General features: G+C 37.1%; 1 protein-coding gene across 1 annotated transcript in view; it reads right to left on the reverse strand.

Annotated features, from left to right (window-relative positions):
* Window positions 1-27,222, reverse strand: part of HSD17B12 (hydroxysteroid 17-beta dehydrogenase 12) — a 167,683-nt gene that overhangs the window by 91,677 nt on the left and 48,784 nt on the right. The window contains exons 2-3 of the mRNA XM_049617598.1: window positions 18,300-18,346; window positions 15,143-15,218 (exon numbers count right to left, since the gene is read on the reverse strand). Of these exons, the coding sequence (XP_049473555.1) occupies window positions 15,143-15,218; window positions 18,300-18,346 (123 nt within the window). The remainder of the gene's footprint in view (window positions 1-15,142; window positions 15,219-18,299; window positions 18,347-27,222) is intronic.

The following is a 27,222-nucleotide window of genomic DNA, read 5'->3' on the forward strand; positions in this document are numbered from 1 at the left end:
GCGGGGCTCAAACTCACGAACCGTGAGATCATGACCTGAGCTGAAGTTGGACGCTTAACTCACTGAGCCACCCAGGCACCCCTGGAAAATTACTTGTTTTTAATCAAAGCTTGTGTTAGCATAAATAGACCATTTTATGTAGTTATGTTAGGATTTTACTAACTCCAAATCATCCTTAAGTATCCAGTTGAACACGGCTACGTCTTAAAAAGTGAAAAGGAATATACGCCCATTTTAATAAAAATGCTCACAAATCCTAAAATTGGTCCAATGATAATAACTGTAGTAAGTAACTGCATTTAAACACAGTCACGATGCAAGTTGAGTTTAGTTTGTTTTTTATTTCCTTGATACTATATATGTAACTGTGATATCACGTTCTGGGGATGTTTACCTCCCCCCAAATTATCATTTAGTTCCCCAGCTACAATATTTAAAGTACAAATTAAGGGCATGGGGTAATAGAGAACATAGTAGAAGAAGCCAAAGACTCCGTTCACGTCAGTCATTTACTAGGTATGACTTGGTTTTCAGACTTGGTTTCCATATTTAAAAAGTGAGGGGCTTAGTCTATCAGTTCCTGAATAGGAATGACCTTTAACATCATGTATCGTTTCTGAACTACACATGTCTAAACATGATGCTAAGTGTTCCACAAAAATGAGTATACTTATTTGTGGCTTAATATTTATATCAGTTATTAGAGTGATTACATTTTAGATTTTACACAGCTCTATAGCATTAAACAGAATGGAAGTACAATAAAGGCTGATTCTACATCAACATTTTTATTACTAGTAGCCTGCTGTCATTAGATATTAATTCCATTGGTTTTTCTTAACAGTAAAGGAATAGAGTAATTCAAAATTTATGAAATTTCTTGTTGGTTTTAATGGACTCCTCTTTGTTTCTACTATTAGATATAGCATGGAGTCATTTAAATTAGTGCTTTGTAGTTAAAGATTTGTAAACGGTAGCATGTAACAAACTGTGCATTTAATCAGTAATGGTACAACAAGATTATCAAAACAGTGGAAACTGACAAGAAAATCTATAACTTTATTTGATGGAAGAATCAAGTTAAGTGAACCTTTTCCATAAAACTCTCAAAAGTACTTTCTCTCCATGATGAAAAGGGAAGCAATCCCTAAATAAAAGTACTGAAGAACTTAAATACATCCAAAGAATATGCCTTTCTATGAATTCTTTTATACTTTCAGTCTGTACCCCAAATTACAATTATCCACTTAGAATAACAACTAATAATCTGAAAGTGGGAGGAGAAACACTAATCATCTACTTAAATGGGACTCTTTTCCGAACACCTTGGTCCCACATTTCCTCAACCAAAAAAAAGGTTTGCTTTTTTTTTTTTATATATATAGAAGTTATTGAACCATCAATAATCCAATTGGAAAAACCACTTACTGTTTTAAAGAAATCATGCAAACATAAGCCAATGTTTTAATTAAGAGGTAGAGCTAGTGTCTGGCCATGGTGCAGTACACTCCCACATGCCTAATGCCAGCTGTAGAACAGCAACACTCAAGCAGCTGCGGTAATTGGAGATGCAGACCAACACATGCTAATTTGGCTGGGCCAACTAATTGGTAGGTATGCTACATTTCTAACAAAATATCCACCCATATTACAGATGTTGTTCTCTATCAGCAAAAACGACTGGTAACAAACAGTAATGAAGCTGAAATAAGGTACACTTGGTGAAATCGTTTAGTTGGAAAGCTTTACGGCGGGATCCCACATTAGCTTAGAAAACCACTTGTGCCAAAATTGGAACAGAAACTAAATTTCAAAAGTATCTTTCAGTGCAAGATTATGAATATTAAGAGGTTTCACAATAGCTCTTCAGTCACCAAAATAACACTGGTTAATGGACACATCCCCCTTAACCATACCATGCCCAGTGCAGAAATGCAAAAATTTTAGTCCTGTTCTTTCTTTAAAGCCTAATGCAGACCAAACAACATTTATAGACATGTGCAAAGATAATAATTACATTTACCAGGAAATCTATAATGGTAAAAAGGAGGGGGTACGGGGTTCTTCTGTTTCCAGCCATGATGGTGTAACAAAGACTAGATCTACTCCATCACCTTAAGCTAAAAAAAAAAGAAGAACAAAAAAAGGACAAAATATATGAAACAATGGTTTTCTGTCCCTGGAAGACAGATAGTTCAGGACAGCAATACTCAAGAGAAGGGAAACAAAAGAGGTGAGCTCTAAGGCTGCCCTAACTTACTGCCTAGAGATTTTCTACACCAGAATAGAGATGAGCAGTTCCCCCCAGTTGAGGAAACAGATTTGAGCATGTGAGGAAGACAGAGCCCCTAGAATTTACCAGAGGACTGAGAGAGCATGAGCCAGACCAACAGCAAGAAAAACATGAGTAAAACAAGATCAAGAGTGGGGCTCCTGGCTGGATCAGTCAATGGAGTGTGCAACTCTTGGTCTTGGAGTTGTGGGTTCGAGCCTCAAGTTGGGTGTAGAGATCACCTGAAAATAAAATCTTTAAAAAAATAAAAAACAAAGACAACACAAGAGCACACTATATTCTGTAATCCTCCCTTATTCACAGTATTGCTTTTCATGGCTTGAGTTAGCCACAATCAACTATGGTCTGGAAGCAGATGATTCTCCTTCTGATGAATCGTCAAAAAGTCCATAGTAGCCTAATGCTAGGTCACAATGCCTACGCCATTATCTCATCTCATGCCATCTCATCATGTAGGCATTTTATCGTCTCGGATTATCACAAGAAGAGTGAGTCCAGTACAATAAAATATTTTGAGAGAAAGACTGCATTCATATAACTTCTGTTGTTGTAATTATTCTACTTTATTATCTTTGTTGTAAATCTCTTATTGCACCTAATTTATAAATTAAACTTTATCATAAGTAAGTATGTATAGAAAAAAAACATAGTATGTACTGGGTCCAGTATGATCTGTGCTTTCAGACATCCACTAGGGGTCTTTGGAACATATCCACCACAAACAAGGGGGGGCTGCCGTATGTTCAAAAAGAAACAGCATGAAAATTTTTAAGAGAGATAAGGGAAATACAAAAATGCCCTAAAATTTTATATTGAGACAAAAATAATGTCTAGATTAAAAAAAATAGTCATCCTAACAGCAAGTTAGACACTAAACAAAGAAAGATTAGTGAATGTGAACACACAGCAAGAGACACTCTCTAAAATGAAATACAAAGAGAAAAGAGACCAAAAACAAAAATAAAAAAAGAAAGAAGACAACAATCAGTTCAGTTGATAGACAAGTTTAATCCATTTAATATATATACAAGTGGATTCCTACAAAGAGAGTGAAGGATAGAAAAAGTATTTGATGGCCCCAATTTCTCCAAATATAGTGAAAACTATAAACCCATAAATTTCAACTCAATAAACTCCAAAAAGGATAAACATGAAGAAAAGTATACCAAGAGACAAATTACTTAAAGCCAGTGATAAAGAGAACAATCTTAAAAGTGAAAGACGAAAAAAAAAAGAAGAAAGAAAGTGTCTTACATACAAAACAGATGAACATAAGGGAAGGGAAGCAAAAATAACAGAAAAACAGGAAGGGGGACAAAACATAAGAAACTCTTAAATATAGAGAAGAAACAGAAGGTTGCTGGAAGGGTTGTGGGAGGAGGATGGGCTAAATGGTTAAGGACCATTAAGGAATCTACTCCTGAAATCATTTTTGTGCCATATTCTAACTAACTTGGATATAAATTTAAAAATAAATTATTAATAATAAAAGTGTCTTACACAAGGTGGTAAAAAAGATAGGAATGACAGCAGACTTCTCAAAAACATGACAGGCCAGAATGCAGCAAAGTACTAAACGGGAAAAAAAGAATCGGTCATCTTAAGATTTTATACCCAGAGAAAATACATTTCAAAAATAAAAGTTTTTGTTCAGACTTACAAAAAGAATTCATCACTAGGAGACCAGTACTACAAGAAATATAAAAGGAGGTCTTTCAGACAGGGAAAAAACAAACAAACAAAAAAAAAACCCACAAGATTTTTGACTGAATTATGTATGTATACAAAGGAATGAAGAGCAGAAAATATTGTGTGTAAATACAGAAGACTTTAAAAATAAATTTAATTCTCGTTAAAATATAGCTATTTATAGCAAAAATAATGTTACACAATTCATAACATACACAGAAATGAAACACAAAAGGGAATGAAAGTACAGTCATTAGGTTCTCATGTTCTATATAAAGTAGTAGCTGATTGTGACAAGCTAAAGATACATACTACAAAGTCTAAAGCAATCACTCAAAACAAAGAGAAAAGATGCACAGCCAATAGCCAAGGAAGGAAATAATATGAAATGATAAAAAACATACTATTAATTTCAACATAGGCAGAAAAAAACAAAACAAGGGAAAAAGAACAGACAAGATGACCAGAAAACAAAGAGTAAATGGGTAGATCTTAACCCAATCCTATCAACAATAACATTAGATGCAAATGGTCTGAGAACCCTGATTAATAAGTCATCAAATTGGATTTTTTTTAAAAGACCAAACCTACGCTGTCTACAAGAAACTTACTTTAAATAGAAAGCACATATTTGTTAAAAGTAAAGGCAGAAATATATACCATGCTAAAACTAATCAAAAGAAAAATAAAGTTGATTTCAGTGCAAATAATATTACCAAGAATAAAGAAGGTGATTTCATAATGATAAAAGGAATGAATTCATCAAGAGAACATAACATCCTTAAATGTTAATACATCTAAAAACAAAGAAATAGACACACAGAGACAGATAAATCCATAATTGTACTTGGAGATTTCAACTCCCCTTTCAGAGTAACTGATAAGGGCAAGTAGACAGAAAAATCAATGGAGATACAGATTTGAACAATACTGTCAACCAAGAGTTCTATGTTTTAAAAAGCCTCTTCTGAGTAGCTTATGGATACTAATCAGTGCTCCCTTAAATCTGAGAAGAGAAAATTCAAGAACTGCCAGACAAGGACAAAAACTTCTAATGCTTTAAGTGTGCTGGAAATTTCAGAAAACTCATTCTCACAGAAAAGGCTGGCTTGAGCAGTACAGTTAAAAAATTCAAACAGACACTTGGCTAGCAAGTAATAGTTATTTTTAAATGCTCTAATAAACTTTTGAAGTATTTTTAATAATTGGTAAATAAGAATTATATAAGAATCCAAGATGTATATAAAAGTCCTAATTAAGGTAAATCTTTGGCCAAATTAGAACTGGTTCTATCATTGTAATTTTTAAAGTGGCTATGTCTTCTCTCTGATCATATCACAGACTGAAACATAATGCCACTCTAACATTTCATTCATTGACCTTTTATATTTTCCACATAGGTTTTATCAGTTAGCTGTATTATCACTGCTTCCACCAACTAAAATTATGAGATTTAGTGTCTTTTATGACTCTTCTAAACTTCAGACAATGCTGAAGTAACATCATTTGATGTTACTCTTCATGTCCTCTGTATAAAAGTTTCAAATGTCATCTCTCTGATGAACTTGGTATCAATAATGATCATATTGTTCTGCATTGTCCATTTAAATATAACTTCTATGATTCTTAATTAATCCTAAGATACTATACTAATATAGTGAGTTAAAGAAAGAGGCATCTTTGTTACCTGGACCATTTCTAAAGACCAAAAAAAATTTTTTTTGGTTTATTTTTTTTAATATGAAATTTAATGTCACATTGGTTTCCACACAACACCCAGTGCTCCTCCTAACAGGTGCCCTCCTCAATACCCATCACCCACCCCCCCCTCCCCCCCACTCCCCATCAACCCTCAGTTTATTCTCAGTTGTTGTTTTTGTATTTTTTTTTTTAACGTTTATTTATTTTTGAGACAGAGAGAGACAGAGCATGAACGGGGGAGGGTCACAGAGAGAAGGAGACACAGAATCTGAAACAGGCTCCAGGCTCTGAGCTGTCAGCACAGAGCCCGACGCGGGGCTCGAACCCACGGACTGTGAGATCATGACCTGAGCCGAAGTCGGACGCTTAACCGACTGAGCCACCCAGGCGCCCCAATTCTCAATTTTTAAGAGTCTAAAGACTAAAATTCTTAAAGAAGACTCCAATTGGAATGGCAAAGTCAAAGTGGTAGGTGAATTTTTTTATAATGTAATAACAGACATAAAGTTAATACATTTTAAGCTTCAGGTGAAAGTGTTAACTTTATATGTGTAAGTGTATAAAATGTATTAAAATCAACAAAGAAAGCTTATGAATTAAATAGTTTGAAACCAGTTGTTGAGAAGAAACTTGATCTTTGATAATATAGTCTTCTCTTAATGAGAAAGCTGTAAGAAAAAAAAAAATTATTCTGTACCTCCAGTAGGCAGCCTGGCCAACATAGGTTCCTTATCTCCCTCAAACACTCTCACTTTCTAACAGCCTGTTAACTTTTTAAGCTTTTGTGTTGACTTTTGTCATGCCCTTGAATCGTTTTTTTTTTTTAACAAAAGTTTCTCATTTCTAAAAAAGCTGAATTTCCTAATAATTATTGTTTCTTGTGGCTATGTTTTATTTTAATTCCTGTCACTCTAAACCAAGACTCTAATCATTTCTTATCTTGGACACCTATGACCTATACTTATATTCTGCTATAATCTCTAGTCTGCTGGCAACTCTTTATGCTACTACCTTCATAAATTTGGGCCACAAAATGAAACATAGTAAAACTGATTAAGACATAAGGTATATTTTATATACCAAAACTATCATTGGTATTTCCCAGATAGTCACTAGGTAGCACTACTGAGCAGAGAGGGTATTGGGAAAAAAAAGTAAATTCTTCCTATCTTTAATTAGCTCAGCTGTCTTATGAGAGCTGCCCTGTTTATCAAGCCCAAAACATGGGCAGAGCCCAGATGTGACTAAAAATGAATATTATTCAACATGTGTACTTGCCAGGATAGACAGAATCATATTCATGATCCTGTGTATACAGACTGGCCACACAACTATGAACAAAGTGATACCTAAGATTATGTTTCTTTTATTTTTTTATTTTTTAATGCTTTTATTTATTTTTGAGAGACAGAGAGATGGAGTGAGTAGGGGAAGGGCATAGAGAGAGAGAGACAGAGAGAGAGAGAGGGAGACACAGAATCTTAAGTAGACTCCATGCTCTGAGTTCTCAGCACAGAGCCCAACACAGGGCTCAAACTAGCCATGAGATCATGATCTGAGCTGAAAACAGATTCAACTGAGCCACCCAAGAGTCCCAAGATTATGTTTCTAAGTATAAAATATTCTTGCTAATTGGTGGCAATTTTAAAACATACTTTATAGAAGTCCCTGGAGATTTATCGATGCCTTTAGTGTCCATCATTAGGATCCTGCCTTAAGGAAAAGCGTGGACTAAATCATCAATTACCTCTATATTATACCAGAATAGTATTCTATTCTGTTGCTGTTAATTACTGTAATAAATGAACCAGAGACCATCAGTCCTATTAACAGGTGGTTCCTACACTTCCTTCAAGTTTGCAAAAAGCTAGACGCCCAGTAGCTGGAGGTCAGAAAATACAGTCTTTAGGAAGGAACATCCAAAGAATAATAGTCTCAGCAGAGGCCTTTTGAGTGCACCTGACTGTCACTGATGCCGTAAAAAAAAAAAAAAATCAACTCCTGTGTCGGACTTCCTTCCCAGTGTAACCTGACACTGCCACCAAGCTCAGACTATGGAACAGATTATACCAGGAAACCGAGTCAGTACCTACAGAACTCTTTTATTTGAAAATCAGATACAAGCATGCTTTTGGCCCAAGGTCCAACAGAACAAGAATTAATTTTGCAGCTGAATGAAATAGTGGTTTTGAGAAAATAGCTTTCTTTCTTCATTTTTCATTACCCCTCTTTTGTGACTGGCTGTCCTTGGGCAAACGGGAATGAAATGAATGGTTTGAATGATATGTTGATGGTATTCAACTCTTGGAATGGTATGCTGCTCCTACTGATCCCTCAGAAATCAGGAAAAATATTCTCTGAAAAGCCTTACTATAGTTCATAAACTGTAGCAGATTGTATTTTCCAGATCCAGATTTTATTTTCCAAAAATATCTCCCTTCCCACACGTTCTTTTCCAACATTACCTTGTCTCTCTTCCCTCAAGAGGTGGAGTCTATTCCTCTCACCTTGAATCTGGGCAGGCTCCTGTCTGCTTTGACCAATAGAATATGGCAAAAAAAGTAATGCTGTATGAATTCTGAGAGCAGGTCACAAAAAGATATCAGCTTCTGCCTCATTGTCTTGGCACATTCACTGAGGGATGATAGTTTCCCTGTGGGGAGTCCAACTCCCCTGATCTGGCCATGCTAGAGAGGCTATGCAAAGGCACTTCAGTCAACAGTCCCAGCTGAATCCGGCTTTCCAGTCATTCCCTATCACGGCCCCGGCCTTGTGAGAGAAGCCATCTTAAATCTTTTGGACCAGCCTCTCCACTAGCTGAGTATCACTTAGGGAACTCAGTAATGCCATGAGAAGCAAAAGAATATGTCCCCCAAGTCCTGGTAAAACCGATCAGCAGAATTTTTGAGCACCTTAAAATGGTTATTATTTCACATTGATAAGTTTGAGGTAGTTGTTATGCAGCCATAGCAACTGGAACATAAACTATGTAATTGTTAGGTAAATTTTTTTTTCGTTTTTTTATTTTTTTTTTATTTTTGGGACAGAGAGAGACAGAGCATGAACGGGGGAGGGGCAGAGAGAGAGGGAGACACAGAATCGGAAACAGGCTCCAGGCTCCGAGCCATCAGCCCAGAGCCTGACGCGGGGCTCGAACTCACGGACCGTGAGATCGTGACCTGGCTGAAGTCGGACGCTTAACCGACTGCGCCACCCAGGCGCCCCTGTTAGGTAAATTTAAAGATGGAAATTGTATAGAAGATACAACACATATTAATTGGCCCTGCCTGCAAAACTAATCAGAACAATGGTCAGAGAGTATACGTGTCTTTACCGAGTTGTTTCACCTTATACGGCAATGTAATTATTTGCATAGGCTCAGTAAGAATCTATCCTTCTGGGACGCCTGGGTAGCTCAGTCAGTTACGTGTCTGACTCTTGGTTTCAGCTCAGGTCATGATCTCGAGGTTCTTGAATTCAAGCCCCGCATCTGGCTCTGCAGTGGCAGCACGGAGCCTGCTTGGGATTCTCTCTCTCTCCTTCTCTGTCTGCCCCTCCCTCCCTCAATGCTAGCATGTGCATGAACTCTTTCTGATCTCAAAATAAATAAACTTAAAAAAAAAAAAAAAAAGAATCTATCCTTCTTCCTGCAAGGATATAATTAGATGAGACAAATTTGTAACCATGACCATGCCAGAAATGTTTCATTTAACGGTAAATCTCATTTAATTAGGCATGACAAGCTCACTAGTAAGAACAATAATTACACTCCAATATGCAGAAACAATGCTTCAAAGCAACTATCCTGGTACCTGCTCGATGGCTTGTGGAATCTCAGTGTTATGGGTAGTAAAGAATGTCACTTTCTGCAAACGCTGACGAATTTGGGGATCTTGGAGTAGTAGGGTACCTCCACAATCATAGGTACCACAGGCAAAAACCAATGCAGGCAAACAGGCTGCTTTTGGGTTCCTAATGGTTCCTTAGCTTAGATTTTGTGAACTGTAAGGGCAATAAAAATATTTCTGGTACTATAGAAGTGACAGAAAAATATATATGACTAGGGGCTACGTGCTAAGATTAACTCTCTGATCTTAACATCATGTGATTTTGGTTTAATTAAACATGAAAGTTAAAAAGGTTAACTAATACCTTGTCCCTACAAAAATGAAATAAGCTAAATATAACAAAGCATCATATTAATAGTACTGCTAGTACATCAAGAAATTGTGAAACAAACATTTGGTGAAATCCACACTTAACTACACAGATATGATCATAGGTAAGATACGAAAAAGTGAAACTGATGTATTTTTTTTTTACCTTACCCTATTCCTTCCTCTGTGACTACAGACCAGTAAGATTTACATTTCTAAAAGGTTTACATTTCAAGAGATCATGGAATTACATGGCAATCCCAAAGCTTTGCACCCTGACATAAGTTAACAAAAAAAAAGAGAAACACCGTATCTGTTTTTTTTTAATCAAAAACAGAGATGTGTGGTTTTTAAAACCTGAAGCTGATTAAACTGTACACAATCAGAATTACCAACTGCCACATAAGAATAGGAACTGTAAATATCACCATCTCTTTATTCTGTGAGCCACTAGGTTGTTCTGAAAGCTAGTCTTCTTTGCATTGTGTTTTACTGCAAATAAAAATTACCTCAGAGCTCAAAAATTAGGAGTTTTTTTTCTTGGACAAATCAAACTTGACAAAAATACTGAATATGTTAATAATCCTGGCCAACAAAGATAACAAAATAAGCTTATTATATATGTGTTGACTCTCAGCCTGTATTAATTCAACGGGTGACAGGTATCCTTACAAAGAAGTGTAATTTCATCTAAGCAGTAGATCCTGAGAAAGCATTTACCCATTGTTGGCAAAACATTTAGTTCCCTACTAAATTATATATAACCCTTTGAAAATTTTTTCTGAACAACTCTGATACGTAGGCTGTCCTCCACACTCATAAGGAATTGCTTCTAAAGAAACAGGATCCCAGGGGCGCCTGGGTGGCTCAGTCGGTTGAGCATCCAACTTCGGCTCAGGTCACAACCTCGCGGTTTGTGAGTTCAGGCCCCACATTGTGCTCTGTGCTGACAGCTTGGAGCCTGGAGCCTGCTTCAGATTCTTTGTCTCCTTCTCTCTCTGCCCCTCCCCCACTTGTGCTCTGTCTCTCTCTATCAAAAATAAATAAATATTTAAAAAAAATAATTTTTTTTAAAAAAAGAAACAGAGGGGCGCCTGGGTGGCTCAGTCGGTTGAGCGTCCGACTTCAGCTCAGGTCATGATCTCACGGTCCGTGAGTTCGAGCCCCGCGTCGGGCTCTGTGCTGATGGCTCAGAGTCCGGAGCCTGTTTCAGATTCTGTGTCTCCCCCTCTCTCTGCCCCTCCCCTGTTCATGCTCTGTCTCTGTCTGTCTCAAATATAAACATTAAAAAAAAAAAAAAAATTAAAAAAAAAAATTAAAAAGAAACAGAATCCCCAAGTTTACATAACAACAGTGGAGAGTCAGAAGGTGATAGGAGCCCAGAAGAGGTCCCTAATTTTTCTCAATTGGTACGTGGTTTCTTTTTCAATCTCCTCCTTTCCTCTTTTCTTCTTTCAATCACATAGGGAAAGAGGATGAGTTTAACCTCCTGGAGTGAATGTAAGAGTTGGACTAGACGAGACAAGTTAGCCTAGTTAAACTAACTTGCTTGACTTAGGTTTCCTGATTGAAGTCAGACAGATGCAGAAATGGTATCAGGAGTGGGATCCCCAAAAACAGACTTCAAAGGACTCTGGTATTGGTTTGATTTGATCCAAAATGCCACATCACCATTAATCAAATTAATGCTGGCTACGGATTATAACAAAGTATCCGCTGAAGAAATGCCTTAAGGGACCAAGGGGCTGTCACATTTGAGTTGGGCAGAAATGAGTACAAAGATTGTGGTATGGCATGGTTTCCGAATGCACTGAAGCACTCACTGAAAGAAAATGACAAGCTTGGGTCTTTAAACGTTCAGCTCCCATTTATGAACAGAGAACCAGAGAACTTCAATGGCAGCCCGAATAAAAACCTTGATGTCTTACAGCCACAGAGCTCACCTTGCTCACATCAGATTTAACTGTGCCAGTTGCACAATTACAATGTAAGCTGACCTCCACAGACTCACCATGTCTCATGCATGAAAGTGAAAGCACTGAGCAAGACTTGGGATGGGGATTATCTGGGTGAACTCAGCTGAAGCCAAGGATCTTGAACCCCCAAGCTATTCTGAGCCTCCCTTGCCAGTGGAAATAGAAATAGCCTGCTCTCCTGTGTCTGAAGAGATTACCTTTCCCCTGGGTTGAAGAACCTGCGCTTACCTCACGATAACTCTAAGGGCAGTTTCCTTGCAGAAGAATTCCTCTTCTCCTCACGATCAAGATCTCTACTGTTACTCATAACAGGGTAAACTCACAGCATTCTTTGGGGAGTAAGTATAAAGTCTGGTCCATAAAGCAATAACTTATACACAAAAATAATTGCAAAAGTTGGCTAATTTGTGTTGGTAGATACCTAGGAAATCTGTGTGAGAATGATTCTAAGAGTGTTAGATCAAGGAAAACCTAATATAATGCCAGATTGGGATATTTTTTAAAAAACAAATCACTTACCAGAGATTTAATGGTTATCATGTACAACTAGAAGGGGCTCTAAGAGTTAATTTTGCTGGCTGATTGAAACTTGGACCCATGACAGCCCTCCATTTAGTAAGACTGGGAAGCTGCAACTGCCCCGTCATGATGCCGAGGCAGAAACCCAATGGCTTAAGAAAACAGGTATGTTGGAGTGGATTTATCATGTGCAATTTGCACATACAACCCATCCACCATGATACTCTGTAAGAGGGCCCAGTGGATTCTCTTAGGCTTAGGATTCTCTTAGTTCACTAAGGCTCCAGCTTCATAACTGAAGTGCCATTATATGGGCAAAAGGTTATTAGTCTGGCCCTTTAACACCCCATCAGTCACAGAATTCACCACGTCGCTACAAAGGTAAGAACCTCTCCATTTTCTCCCCTTGGTTTCTTCTATGGCACTATTACAAACTCCAAGTATTTAATTTATTTGTCTGGTTTGTTTTGGTTTATTCGCTTTTTTACCTATTTTTGTTTTCCTCTGTCTCCCCCTCTAGCACATAAGTTCCATGAAAGCAGGGCTGTCTCTATCATGTTCACCACTCTATGCTGACTGCCTAGCACAGTACCTGGTGCACTGGCATTCAATAAGGATGTGTTGAAGGCATAAATAGTTGGTCTTTGTCCACATTAAATTCTGGTCCTCCTTTCTCATGGAATAGATACGTTCACAAAAACACTATCCTCCCAAAGAGAAGATTTACATGTGAGTTAAAAACTAGCACGGGCATCTATAATCTCCTCTTTGTATTTCTTCAGCTTAGAACGGACGACCTGGTCTGCTGATACCACCGCTTTCATTAACTTATATGATGCCTAGAAAAACATAATAAAGGTCAATTCAGTGTGTCACCATCTGTCCCTTCATGAGAATGTTTGAACAGGATCCTGTCTTTATCCAGAACCACATCTCTGACCTCAGTCACATGTCACCTCATATCACAAGTTGATAAATTCCCAAATATCATTAAAGTATACTTCTGACTCATTGAGCAATTCTTGTACAGGCTGAAGCACTTTCTAAAAGACTGTCATGAGGTAGCTTTTACTTGTTCCAAGTAGATGATGGATTCATTCAGATCACAGCATTTCAAAATTCAACATTCCCTTTAATCAAAGGTTCTATTTTCCACCTATGAACCTTTACTTCCAGCATCCCGTAGATGCTTTCATTAGCAGCCAATTTTACCCACACACATGCACAAACACATTTTTATCACTACAAGAGTTAAGTATATACATGATCACAAGTAACTAAGAGAGAAACAGTATTAAGATCTAGGCAATATGTTAAGTTCAACTACTATCTAAATTAACTGCCTCTGGCTCATTAGTATCATGGCTTACTTAGAATTCACACCTTAGCAAAACTGCAAAATACTGTATGCCTTGGACCTTCAGGGTTGTGTTTACATAGTTCAAACTTTCCAAGTTAAAATTCTTAGATGCCAAAGATGTAAAGATCTGTGCTCCCAGCAGGGTTTAAAACAAACAAACAAAAATTAAAAAAAAAAAAAAAGATTTAACACACTTACACACAATGTTATACGTCAATTATCTCAATAAAGCTGAAAAAAAAAAAAAAATACAGCAGAATGCCTCTCTCATCTGAAAGAACTGGACCAGTTTGTTAGTTGGCTACTCATAGAAGTTAGTTAAAGCAGGAATCCTAGAGAATGATAAATATACATGTAACCATTTTATTTCATTTAAACTGTGTATAAATATAATTCATTCACCCATTCTCTGTGTAGGACCCCTGCCTTACATCTGAACTGAGATCTGCTGACTGGTATTCCAGTCTTTCCTGCAGAACCCATGCCGGTAATGCATCATTTATGACTGCAGTTTTCAGTTCCTTTAAAGTGCAGCAAAAATTTCAACACATATGAAACAATCGGAGAGCAAATTTCTTACTTTTTATCATTTTCTGCCATTATTTTGCATTTGTCTTGTTCACTGCTAATTTGACAGGCAATTTTGGAAACAACTCTCTTTTCTCACTATTTTTCACAGCATTCAAATTAGTTTTCGTAGAAACAACTCCCCTTTTTAATACAAATATTGCATCAGTTTGCAGAACATTAAATAATAAATGTATTCTGCATAGTTTGTGGACAAACTCAGCTGACTCTTAAAGCAAGTAATTTGACTTGTGGGGGTAAAAGTGCACCAGCATCACACTGAGAAGCCTATGGGCTACAAACAGCACACTGGGAACACCAGTCAGTATGTTCTCCCAAGGAAACGGACAGTATGGCTTAATCCACCTGCTTGGTTAATTAAACGTCAGTTCAGAATCTTTGCTATATGGTAATTCAGGTCTTAAGCATAGCTGGCTAAGAAGAAAGCTCCAAAGATTCCTTCCCATATGTAGATAGGCTGCCTTTTATATTTTTCTTCAATTATATATGATATACATTAGAGATAACAATGTCAAAGAGTAAAAAAAAAAAAAAAAAAGCACAAGAATACTGAAATAAAGCAACAGAAAAGGAATTCAGGTATTTAAGTAGAACATGGTAAAATACTCAGAGATTCTGATTCCTAACAGCAACTAATTGAGTCAGTAAAACACGTTTTAAGGAAATTTTAACAGTCCCATATGAATTTGAAAAAAACTGATGACCCCATTTTAAAACATCCCTTCAACAACATAAGAAAAAAGCTTTCTGAGCTATAAATAAATGTCAGTGCTAGATACCTACATGAAAACATTCAACTTAGATTACTGTATTCCTTTTGTAAACATGAAAGCAGGAGAGGGTGTAAGGAGAAACTTACTTATTTCACTGGAAACTTGGTTCAGTTTATCTTGTGATCTGCTGATAAGGACAATCTTCATTCCATGTTTTGCTAACTGAAACAATAAAAAAAAAAAAACATTGAAGAGTTGAATCACCTGTATATTTCATTAAAAGACAGAAATCAGATATATTCTCATTTTAAGAAAAACCTGATAATATGATATACCTAACTAAAAAACCAATAAACCTAAGTTGTAATGAATGGACAAACCAAATGAAGACACTACAAAAGGATTCCCCACAGGGCTATCTTTCTAGATTAAGCAAGTATATAAATGTCAAAGGACCTCAGAAGGAGTAAGACTTTTACTTTTCATTTTGCACCTACCTACACTGCTTTAGTTTTTTAAAATCATAAATATCTATTACTTCTATAATTTAAAAGCTAGCTTTAAAAAAGATTTTGTTTTGGACTGGATACATAAAGATTGGAAGACTGGCAAAGAAAACTACAGTTAAAATGTTATAAATTCCTAAAACTAGATGAAATTCTTAAAATTTTATTTAGGCATGATGTTTTGTGGACAACAAAGGTAAACTGAGGTAGTTGATTGGACAAAATAAAGTATTTCCTGAAAACACCTTCTGTGTGTATACACAGAACTATGTAAGTGCTATATAGAATGAATAGGATTTATAAGAATGTGGTTTCTAAATAGACAAGCAGAGGAAAAATACACTGATACATACGAAACGTTTTAGTGAACTATTCCAAACCGTATATAAATGAGCAATAAATCAGATATTTAAACTAAAAGTAATTTAGTAAACTAATATTCCAGTCTTGAATCCTAAAGTCAGTTTTTATTAAGCAGTGAGCAGTTTTGCAAATGAGAAAATGTGGAAAAACATTTTTTATTAAAATAACAAAGGTTAATAATAATTTGCTAAATTAATCTGCTATAAAACCACTAAAGAACCTGAGTCCATGCTTACAATTAAAAAAAATTAACAAAGGAGGAAAGACAAATAAGAGCTCTTAATTATAGAAAAGAAGCATCTAGTAAATGTAGAAGGAAAGATATTATTACAAAAATTACCAATTTTTTCAAAACCATGGTAATAACTAACTTAGGAAAAAACTGTCAATGGATGTTAAATCCACTGGACAAAAGACTGTTGGGAAACGGGTATTTTTTTCATACAGTCTCAAAGTATCATCCCACAGATTCTATATTAATTACAAAGGGGAAAAAGTACCTTCATAACAGAGAATGGTGGTAGACAGCATCTTAATAAATGATTTATCTTAACATAATAATGGGACAAGAGAGTTCTTGTACCTCCTGATAAAATGAACTCAGAAAGATAAAATATCATCTGGGTAGCATTCCTGCTAAAAAATGTCTAACCTGAGCTAATCATGAGGAAACATCAGACAAACTGAGAAATCTGCAAAACAACTGGCCTGTATTTTTCAAAAATGCCATTGTTATAAAAAAAAATTTTTTTTTAAAGCTAGGAAACTCTTCTAGTCAAAAGACATGACACCTAAATGCAATGTATGATCCTTAACTGAATCTTGAAACCAAAAAGAGCTATAAACCTGGCTGGTTCAATTGTAAGAGCATGTTAACTCTTGATTTTGGGGTCATGAGTTCAAGCCCCACATTGGGTGTAGAGAGTACTTAAACAAATGAATAAATAAATAAAAAGAGCTATAAAGACCAATACTGAAACAATTTGGGAAACTTGCATATATAGGTTTTATATAATAGCATATCAAGTTAAATTTCCTGTGTGTGACCATTGCACCGTGGTTATAAGGTTGAACGTTCCTAGTTCTTAGAAGATGCATGCTGAAATCTTTAAGGGTGAGTTGTTAGGATGTCTGCAACTCACAAATGGTCCTGGCAAACAATATTAACTTAAAAATATCCATAATAGTAAATGAAAGTTAAATGTGACAAAATGTTAATAACTGGTGAATGCAGGTGAAAGGTATAGGGTATTTGTTATATTCTTCTTGCAACCTTCCTGGAGTTTTGACACTCGAAATAAAAACCTGGGACAACAAAAGGAGATTGGAAGAAAAAAAAAAAAACCTCTTTGGGAATGACAAATGAGAAATCCAGTGGATCTGCCAGGATCGTCATCACAACTGGGCCATATCATTAGCTTTGGGTGCCTTAGTGGAACTAGAAGGCAGGGAAGCTTGTCTTAAAAGAGTACTATCAACGCTCCTGCTTTGTACAGTCGTCCTCATACTATTATGGTCCCTATCCTTTCATGACATTCAAGAGAACTTGAGAACTCTTGGCCTATATCTGTCAGTATCTTTCTGTCAATTACAGTCCTTATTAAAAAATGATGCCATGGGGGCACCTGGGTGGCTCAGTCGGTTGAGCATCAGACTTCGGCTCAGGTCATGATTTCTCAGTTCATGAGTTTGAGCCCCACGTTGGGCTCTGTGCTGACAGCTCGGAGCCTGGAGCCTGCTTTGGATTCTGTGTCTCCCTCTCCCTCTCTCTCTGACACTCCCCTGCTAATGCTCTGCCTCTCAAAATGAATAAACTTAAAAAAAAAAAAAAATGATGCCATGGACTAGCCTAGAAATAAAACTACTCTATAATAGTAAATCCACCTATTGGAAAATAGTTCAAAACAACTGACTTTAAAACTAAGGACTGTCCAGGGCCCCCCGGGGGGCTCAGTCAGTTAAGCGACTGACTCTTGATTTCAGCTCAGGTCACGATGCCACAGTTTGTGAGTTCGAGCCCCGCATCCGGCTCTGCACTCACAAGGCAGAGCCTGCTTGGGATTCTCTCTCTCTCCCTCTCCCTCTGCCCTCCCCAATGCTCTTTTTCTCTCAAAATAAATGAATAAACATTTTTTTAAAAATAAACAAATAAAACTAAGGACCGTCCATAATCACGCAATATAAAATAAAAATTACACTACATTTTTTCCAACATACTGGGATAGAAAGTTTTATACTCACTTTTGCACAAAAATTTATTTTAAAACTGTCTTTGCTTAAGCAAACATGGTGTTTCTGATTACAAAGTATACGTATTGTTCTATGCAACATTATATTTGTTTTTAACTTCAAACATCAAAACTACTATAAGAGACCATCCCATATTTGTTCTTATATTTTTAAGCCAAAAAGAAAGGTCTTGAAAATTACCTACCTCTTCTGCATATGACTTCCCAATTCCATCAGTACTACCTGTGACAACTGAGAAAAGAAAAAAACAGTTTAGGTGAAGAAGTACAACGAAGAACCAATCATCGTGAGGACCCATCAGTTACTCACACACAAGAAGACCTGTGTAATACTTTGAGGTAAAAGATGCAGCCACACCAGTGGTTCAAATTTAAGCCTGAATACTCACCACAATGGCTAAAATTTGAAAGACTGCAATACCAAGTATTGACATGGTTGTGCAGCAACTGGAACTTTCACATATTGTTGGTGGCACTGGAAACTGATACAATCATTCTGAGAAAAAAAATATTTGGCATTATGTCCAGAACTAAACATGTGCCTACCCTATGACCTAGCAATTCCCAAGAGGTATGAATGCTTCGTGTCTGCCAAAAGAATGCCCATGATCTCTTTATTTATGCATAACAGGTAAACATACCCAACTACTGATCTACAAGAGAGCAAGGAAGTAAATTGAGGTATGTTCATATAATGGAATACTAAATAGCAATAAAAAAGAACTATTGATTTACACAAAACATGCACAAACCTCCCACATATTATGTTAAGTGAAAGAAGTCTGACAGAAAAGTATACAAACTGCTGTGATTCCATTTATTAAGGTTTAAAAAAAAAAGGTAAAACTAATCTGTGATGACGAAAGTCAGAATATTGGTCACATCTGGGTAAGGGGATAGATGACAAGAAATGGGTATGAAGGGACCTCTAGGGTGGAGGATATATCCTATATTTTGATTTGGGTACCTGAGTGTGTAAAAATTCACTTTAAAAATGTATACTTAAGCACATACTTACTATCCCTGTTACACCTTAATAAACTCAATTTTTCAAAATTATGGGCAACCAAAAATTTGATTTCTTCTATGGGAAAGTATATTTCTCTTAATCATGGTATCTTCTCTCTGAAATACTAGAATGATGTTTGTTACAAATTCAGAGCATTGCCATCTACTCCAAAGTGTTAGAGATGCGCTTCAATTGGTTTTCTTTTCTTTTTTTTGGTATGTTTGTCTATTTACTTTAATGTTTATTTATTTTGAGAAAGAGGGAGAGAATGGGGAGGGGAGGGGCAGAGAGAGAGGGAGACAGAGGATCCAAGGAGCATCCAGAGGAGCGCATGTGTGTGTGTGTGCACAAGTGTATGTGTGCTTTTAAATTGCCAACCCCACACTTACCTAAACCGGCATATCTATCATACTTTACTCTTTTTTAATGTTTATTTATTTGGGGGGGAGGGGCAGTGAGAGAGGGGGACAGAGGATCTGAAGCAGGCTCTGTGCTGACAGCAGAAAGCCTGATGCAGGGCTCGAACTCACAAACCATGAGATCATGACCTGAGCCGAAGTCGGACCCTTAACCAACTGAGCCACCCAGCTGCCCCTATCATACTTTAAAAGTCCTGGAAAGCCCAGAATATTGGAAGGACTAGAGATTATAAAATTTGCCTAATGGATATCAAGTCTTCCTTTTCCAGAGTCTCTGGTTTTGGAGTTTATAGTAGATACTGTTAGAGCACCAACCACATACCCCCCTTCCAGCACAAAGGTTCTCAGTCAACCTCCCACTAGGAGTGTTATCTGCTGAGCACCAACCAAGAACTGTCCTCAGACAAAGAGAGCTGCCTTGCCCAAGGTTATAGTCCCTCCCCTGGGCGGTATGTCTAATGACTGGTCCACACTTGGGGACAAAGGTCTGACTCCTTTACTTCACTTAGGCATCTCTGAAGGGCTACGCAAGGTTCAGAAATTCCCATGGGATCAGCTGTGACCTCTGCTACACTTGCGTCACAGTTGCACATCTGCCTGTCCTATTCTGCTTCTGGTGCTTCCGTACAGAGGTTATTCCTGAGTGTACCCCCCAATGCACCCCCATGCACACACATTTCAATCAATGTCTGAGTGTTTCCTGATGAACTACTGAGCCTGCAGTCAAGCCTCTTCTTTCTTACATAACTGTATGTAGATTGAAGCAATACATGAACTTGGTTTGAAAAAGAAAATAGTTACAAAAGGTTTAAAGTGAAAAACAGCAGTACCTCACCCCACCCTTCTGCATCATAGCACCCCATTCTGCTCCAGCTCCAGAAGTAACCATTTTCATCGTTTCAGTTGGTTTTCCTTATGCTATCATCCTTGTTCTAAATCCTGTGCTCACACTGTTATCTCCTGATCCATTAATTTTTATATTACTTATTACAGTTGATGAGAACTCCCATTCCCCTTTGTTTTCCCCCTCCTTCTAATGAAGTTATATCACAAGGTTCTGTCAATAGTCAGTGTGCACATTATTATAATAATGCACCTCAATTCTGACATAAATCAGAGGACATGGGCCCTAGCAAAGCTGTCCACACTTTAGGCATCAGCCACAAGTTTAGACATCCCAACAGGCATCCATACTCTAACTGACTATAAAATTAAGGGTTCCCACAACTCCTCAGGTTCAGTAATTCACTAAACAAGTCACAGAACTCAGGACAACTTCACAACTTGTAATTACAGTTTTTAAATAAAGGATACAAATCAGAACCGACCAAATGCATAGCCACATGGGGTGAGGTCTAGGAGGGTCCTAAATGTAGAGCTTCCATGCGTTGCCTGAATCAGGGCATTTTACCCTCACAGCACATCAATGCGTTCACCAGTTAGGAAGCTACATCAAACTTCAGTGTCCGGAGTTTTTATTGGGTTTCATTACAAAGGCATGGTTGACCGAATCACGGACCATGTCGCTGAACTCAACCTCCAATCCCCCTTCCCTTCCCAGAGGTTGGAAGGTTGAGCTGATATCATCAAATGACTCAAATCCCCAATCTTCTAATCAATGGTTGGTCTTTCTGGCATGACCAGCCCCCATCTTGAAGCTATCTAGGTACTACCATGAGTCATCTCATTGGCATAAAGTATCAGGGCCAGAGCAATTGTGAATAACAAAGACAATCCTATCATTCAGGAAATTCCAAGGACTTAGATTCTCCCCAGCAGAAACCAGGGATGAAGGCTTTTCATATTCTTTATTATACAACAATTACTGTGGTTAGATAAATATAATATTCACTACTGAAGCAAATAGTATAGTATAATTACCTTTCCCTTCTTGGTCAACATTTTTCTTTTCCTGTAGTTAAAATTGCCTTTTTCTTCCATTTCCATAGTTTTCTTTTTAAAATTTCCCCCATTTTCTAACAGTCTCTCGATACAATTTTCCACACAATCAATCCCATGAATGTGTTCCATTCTTTTTTTTCCCCTTAGAGATTACTTCCCTTGAGCCCTCCAGCTTTTATCCTGCTCCTCCTTGGAATGGCTACTCTGCTGCACAGCTATTATTCTAGAACCTAACCATGAGAATTCCCTTGGCCTCTCTCTCCTATGTTGAAGCTCTTGTTTTCTAGATCTGGTTCTAGTCTCTCATTAGGAAGCATGCCCACCAGAAGCTTTCCAACAATGGATACATGAAGACACATTTTTGTAAACATTTTTGTAAATAATTTTTTTTATTTTAGACTTACCAAAAAAAAAGTGAAGATAATACAGGGTGATCCCTATACTCCAAGTCATTTTCTCCTATTCCTAACATCTTATATTTGTCACAATTCATCAATGAATACTGATACATTACAGTAGTCCCCTCTTTTCCACCAGGGATACATTCCAAGACTCCCAGTGATGCCTGAAACTGTGGATAATACCACATCCTATATACACTATGGTTTTTCCTATGAATACATACCTATGATAAAGTTCAACTTATGAATTGGGCATAGTAAGAGATTAAAAACTTAATAAAATAGAACAATTCTAACATACCATAATAACAGTTATACCAATGTGTTCTCTCTTTCACAATACCTTATTGTACTGTACCCACCCTTCTTCTTCTTGTGATATGTGAGATGATAAAAGGTCCACGTGATGAAGTGAGGTGAACGATGTAGGCATTAGGACATAGTGTCAAGCTACTACTGACCTTCTGACAATATGGCAGGAGGAGGATCACCTGCTTCCAGACCACAGTTGACGCAGGTAATTGAAACAGTGAAGAGCAAAATCTCAAATAAGAGGGGGGACAAGGTGCCTGTGTGGCTCAGTTGGTTAAGCTTCTGACTCTTGACTTCAGCTCGGGTCATGGTCTCATGGTTTGTGGATTGGAGCCCTGAGTTGGGTTCTATGCAGACAGCAGAGCCTGCATCAGATTCTCCTTTTCTCTCTGTCCCTCCCCTACTCACAATCTGTCTCTTTCAAAATGCATACATACATATACACATAAAAGAAGGGGGGCTACTATATTATTAACAAAAGCCTGTATCTTTTTCAGATATTCTTGTTACTGAATGTCCTTCTGTTCTACAATGCCATCCAGAATACCCTATTTAGTTGTCATGTTTCTTCATGTGACAATTTAAGAGACAGTTTTTTGACAGTTTAGGAGAAACTTTCTGATTGTATCTTTTTTTTTTAAGTCTATATATTCTAACTTCACACATAATAGTTCAACTGGGTATAAAATTCTCAGCAGGAAATAATTTTAAACAAAAAAAAATTGAAGACAATTCTCCACTGTCTTACAGCACCAATAATGTTTAATATGTGTTTCACTATTCTGAGTTCAGATCATTTGTAAATACCAGCTTTTTTGTCATGGAGCTTTTAGAATTATCATTTAATCTTTAACACTCTGTCATGATAATGTATCTTCCAGTGGTTTTTTTTCCATTCATTGGTGCTAGATACTAGTGGGCCTTAAAATCCATGATCTTCAATTCTGGCAATTCTCTTCCATTAATTCTTGGATAATTTCTTCACCACTTCTCTTTCTACACCACTTCTCTTTCTACAATTCTTATTAATCAGGGGCACATGGGTGGCTCAGTCAGTTAAGTGTCGACTTCAGCTCAGGTCATGATCTCATGGTTCATATGTTCAAGCCCCACATCGGGAGCTGTGCTGACAACTTGGAGCCTGGAGCCTGCTTCAAATTCCCTCTCTCTCTCTGCCCCTCCCCCATTTGCCTCTGTCTCTCAAAAATGAATAAACATTAAAAAAAATGTACAATTCTTATTAATCAGAATTTAGATTTTAAAAAAATGTTTAGTTATTTATTTTTGACAGAGAGCACATGTCCACAGGTATGTGAGGAGGGGAGGGGCACAGAGAGGTTGAGAGAATCCCCAAGCAGGCTCCACATGGAGCCTGACATGGGACTTAAACCTACAAACCATGAGATCATGACATGAGCTGAAATCAAGAGCCAGATGCTTAACCAATTGAGCTACCCAGGTGCCCCTAATAAGAATTTAGATTTAACAGTTTCTCTATTAATCATACTTTTCTTTTTGTCCTACTTTCTTGGAAATTTCTTCAGTTTTATCTTCCAAACTTTCTATTATATGACTTTTAAATTTTAGGGGTCAAATTTTTAATTTTGAAGAGCTCTCCTCTATTCTGATTGCTTGTACCTTTTTTTTTAAAGAGCATCTTGTTCTTATTATAAACCCATTATCTTCTCTCATCTCTGAGGATATTAATTATATTTTATTTATATACAGTTGGTCCTTAAACAACAGGGGTTTGAACTGCACAAGTTCACTTACATACAGATTTTTTTTTAATTTTTTTTTTTTAATGTTTATTTATTTTTGAGACAGAGAGACACAGAGCATGAATGGGGGAGGGGCAGAGAGAGAGAGGGAGACACAGAATCAGAAGCAGGCTCCAGGCTCTGGGCCATCAGCCCAGAGCCCGATGCGGGGCTCGAACTCACGGACCACGAGATCGTGACCTGAGCTGAAGTCGGACACCCAACCGACTGAGCCACCCAAGCGCCCCTATACAGATTTTTTTTATACAAAGACAGTATAATACGGTAAATGTATTTTCCTTTCCTTATGATTTTTTAAAATTTTTCTAGAGAGAGAGCATGCAAGCACTTGCATGCATGCAAGCAGGAGAGGGAGAGAGAATCTCAAGCAGGCTCCATGCCCAGCACAGAGCCTGATGCAGGGCTCGATCCCATGAACCAAGAGATCATGACTTGAGCCAAAATCAAGAGTCAGGTAATTAACCAATTGAGCCACCCAGGCACCCCCCCGCCCATCCTTAAGATTTTCTTAAAAACATTTTCTCCTCTCTAGCTGAGTGTAAGAATATAGTCAGCTAATCCACATAATATCAAAAATATGTTAATCAACTGTTGTTATCAGTAGGGCTTCCAGTCAACAGCAGGCTATTAGTAATTAAGTTATTGGGGAGTCAGAAGTTACACGCAGGCTCTCGACTGCACAGGGCCCCTAATTCCCACGTTGTTCAAGGGTCAACTACATTTATATTTTCTTCTACTCCTTATATTCTGTTTCCTCTACTTTCCTTTTGACTGATTTGGCTGTCTCATCTTGGAAGCATTAATATAGCAATTAGTGTGCACATGGGGGGTGATTACACTTTTAGCCTCACTCTAGGGTAATCAAAGGACAAATGACCTTTTTTATTAGGGATTCCATAAAAGTATTTGTCTTTTCTGAGACCCTTCAATATCTCTTAAGAAGCATTTCCCAATTTAAATCTTTTGGCTGCTGGGTAGTTTGCAGATTTTTTACTCAACCCCTGTTCTCAGTCAGGTATCTCACCTCTGCCTTCTGTTGTGCCCAATTTTCCCGAGTCTCAAGCACATTTGGCTCAGTGCCCTTCCCCACCCCTGTCTTTTGAAGTACCTGACACTTCCAACTGCTGTGCTTTTCTGGGATCCAAAAGCAAATCTGTATGCTTCCTAATGGTGGACTGTCTGTGCGCACTCTGTGGTCTCCGCTCTCTGAAGTCAGTTATCACTCTTCCACCTTCATTTGCGGTGACTGGGCAATGAGGGATTTCAGAAGTTCCCTAGTTTCATCAAAATGGAGCTCTCTTTTTCTCATTCTCCTAATTCTTAGGATTTCCAAGAAATAAAAGGCTAGAAATATAGCAATTTGGTCATTTTAAAACTGTAAGTTACCCAAGTTTCCTCTTAAACATAAAGTAGACTAACTTGAATTGAGAACAAGATACTAAACACACTTCTCAAAAAAATTTTGGTTTTATGCTCCCGGCAAGAATTTTTTTCCTATCATCTTCTTCTATTAACTATCAAATTTAAATCAAATTAACAGTTTTTAGAAACTATTATGTGCACAGCTATAGAGACTACAACAATGTAGAAGATCCACTCTATTAGGTGTTCTATAAGTCATCCATTCCACAGTTAGGACTTCAAATATTAAACAGAAACAATATGACTTTAAATAGTGTAAATATTTAAAATATAGCTTGATTTTTTAGATAGACGATAATATCATTTTTCTACATTCTAATAATTAAAATCAAATCTAGAGTTGCATAGTTATACATGAGCCAAATATGACCTCACAAGTACATTTTTTTTTCTGAGAAAATTGTAAAGTATAAAAATCATTTTTATGGGCACAAAGAAGTAAAAAATAAAGTTGGAAATTCACAGGCTCCCTTAGTCATCCCGGTAAGCACCGCTATAGTTCTACAATAATCAGTCACCTACAATGGCCAGGCAATGGGGGATCAGCGATCATTTCTATCAAAGGAAATGACAAATTCTTTAGTTCTCTATGTCATATGATAGGTAAGTGTTTGAACGACATACAAACATGACTCAGTCATGTCAAATTTCAATCATAAACATTTTATGCAATGCAAAAAGAGAACTTAAATTTATTTATTTAAGACACGGGCAATGGAGACAAGGATCATCCTGCTGCTTTTACTTTGAAAGATCCATTCTTGGCTTTAAAGCTACATATCTTCCCACAGTAGCAGCAGAGGTAGCCGCTGGTAGTTGGACAGAAAAATCCCCTAATCGACTTCATTAATTTTTTACTTTTATAAAATAATAGTGTGATTCTCACTATGAAGATGATACCATATTGTCTGGGGAGTCAACTCATCATCACTAATTTTAGGAAGCTAATCAAAGCATACCATACCTTAAATCAAAAGTCTTTTAGCATTGCTTCTGGGGCATTGGGAAAAAACATGAAATAGATTACTATTTTTTTATCCTTCTTACTGTTGGTATTTTTTGCCCATGTGCATGTCCTGCCTTTTTAACAAAGAAGTGCTTTCCCACCATGAATAGAAAGATGGTGTAAATTGAGAGAGCAGACTCTTTATCTATTCCAGTTTACCAAAAATCAGTGTAGCATTGCTTAACCCTATTTCCAAAGGTCACTTAACATGTGCTCGCGCTCTATCTCCCAAAAATAAATAAATAAAATTTAAAAGATTAAAAAAAAACAAAAAAACAGATTTCTTAAAAATAAAATTTAATCGAAAACTTACTTGATTACTATTTACTGAATTACTTGGTTATTGTAAAAGACCACCAGTTTCAATTAATATAAACAGAATATTAGTGTAAAATATGTATATACATAACTATTAAAAATTTTTTTTAGTTCACCAATGTAGTACCTAAGGTCATCTTTTGGTCTATCTTTTGGGAAACATTTGATATAAGCACTAACCACCCTGAAATACCTACCACCTTGCAATGGAAACCAAAGAAGCAAAGAGCAACTCCCAAATCATTCATATTTGCAGTCTTGCTTGGGTTTTGTTGGGTTTCTTAAAATGAAAGCCACAATGAAGTAAGGCACAAAGTAGAGAAACAACCCCAGGGACCCATCTTTCTCATGTGATATGCACGTCTGGGCCAGAGTCCAGTTAGCAACAGTCTCCCCTTCCTTCTTTGCTACAACTATGGCCTGGAACGTAGACCCTACTTCCCAAACTCCCCAGCAGCCAGGTGTGGGTGGCCATGTGATTAGATTCTGGAAATAAGATGCAAACAGGAATACGAGGGTCTTTGAGAAAGGCTGCTCA

This window comes from Panthera uncia, chromosome D1, assembly GCF_023721935.1.
Source record: "Panthera uncia isolate 11264 chromosome D1, Puncia_PCG_1.0, whole genome shotgun sequence".
NCBI lineage: Eukaryota > Metazoa > Chordata > Mammalia > Carnivora > Felidae > Panthera > Panthera uncia.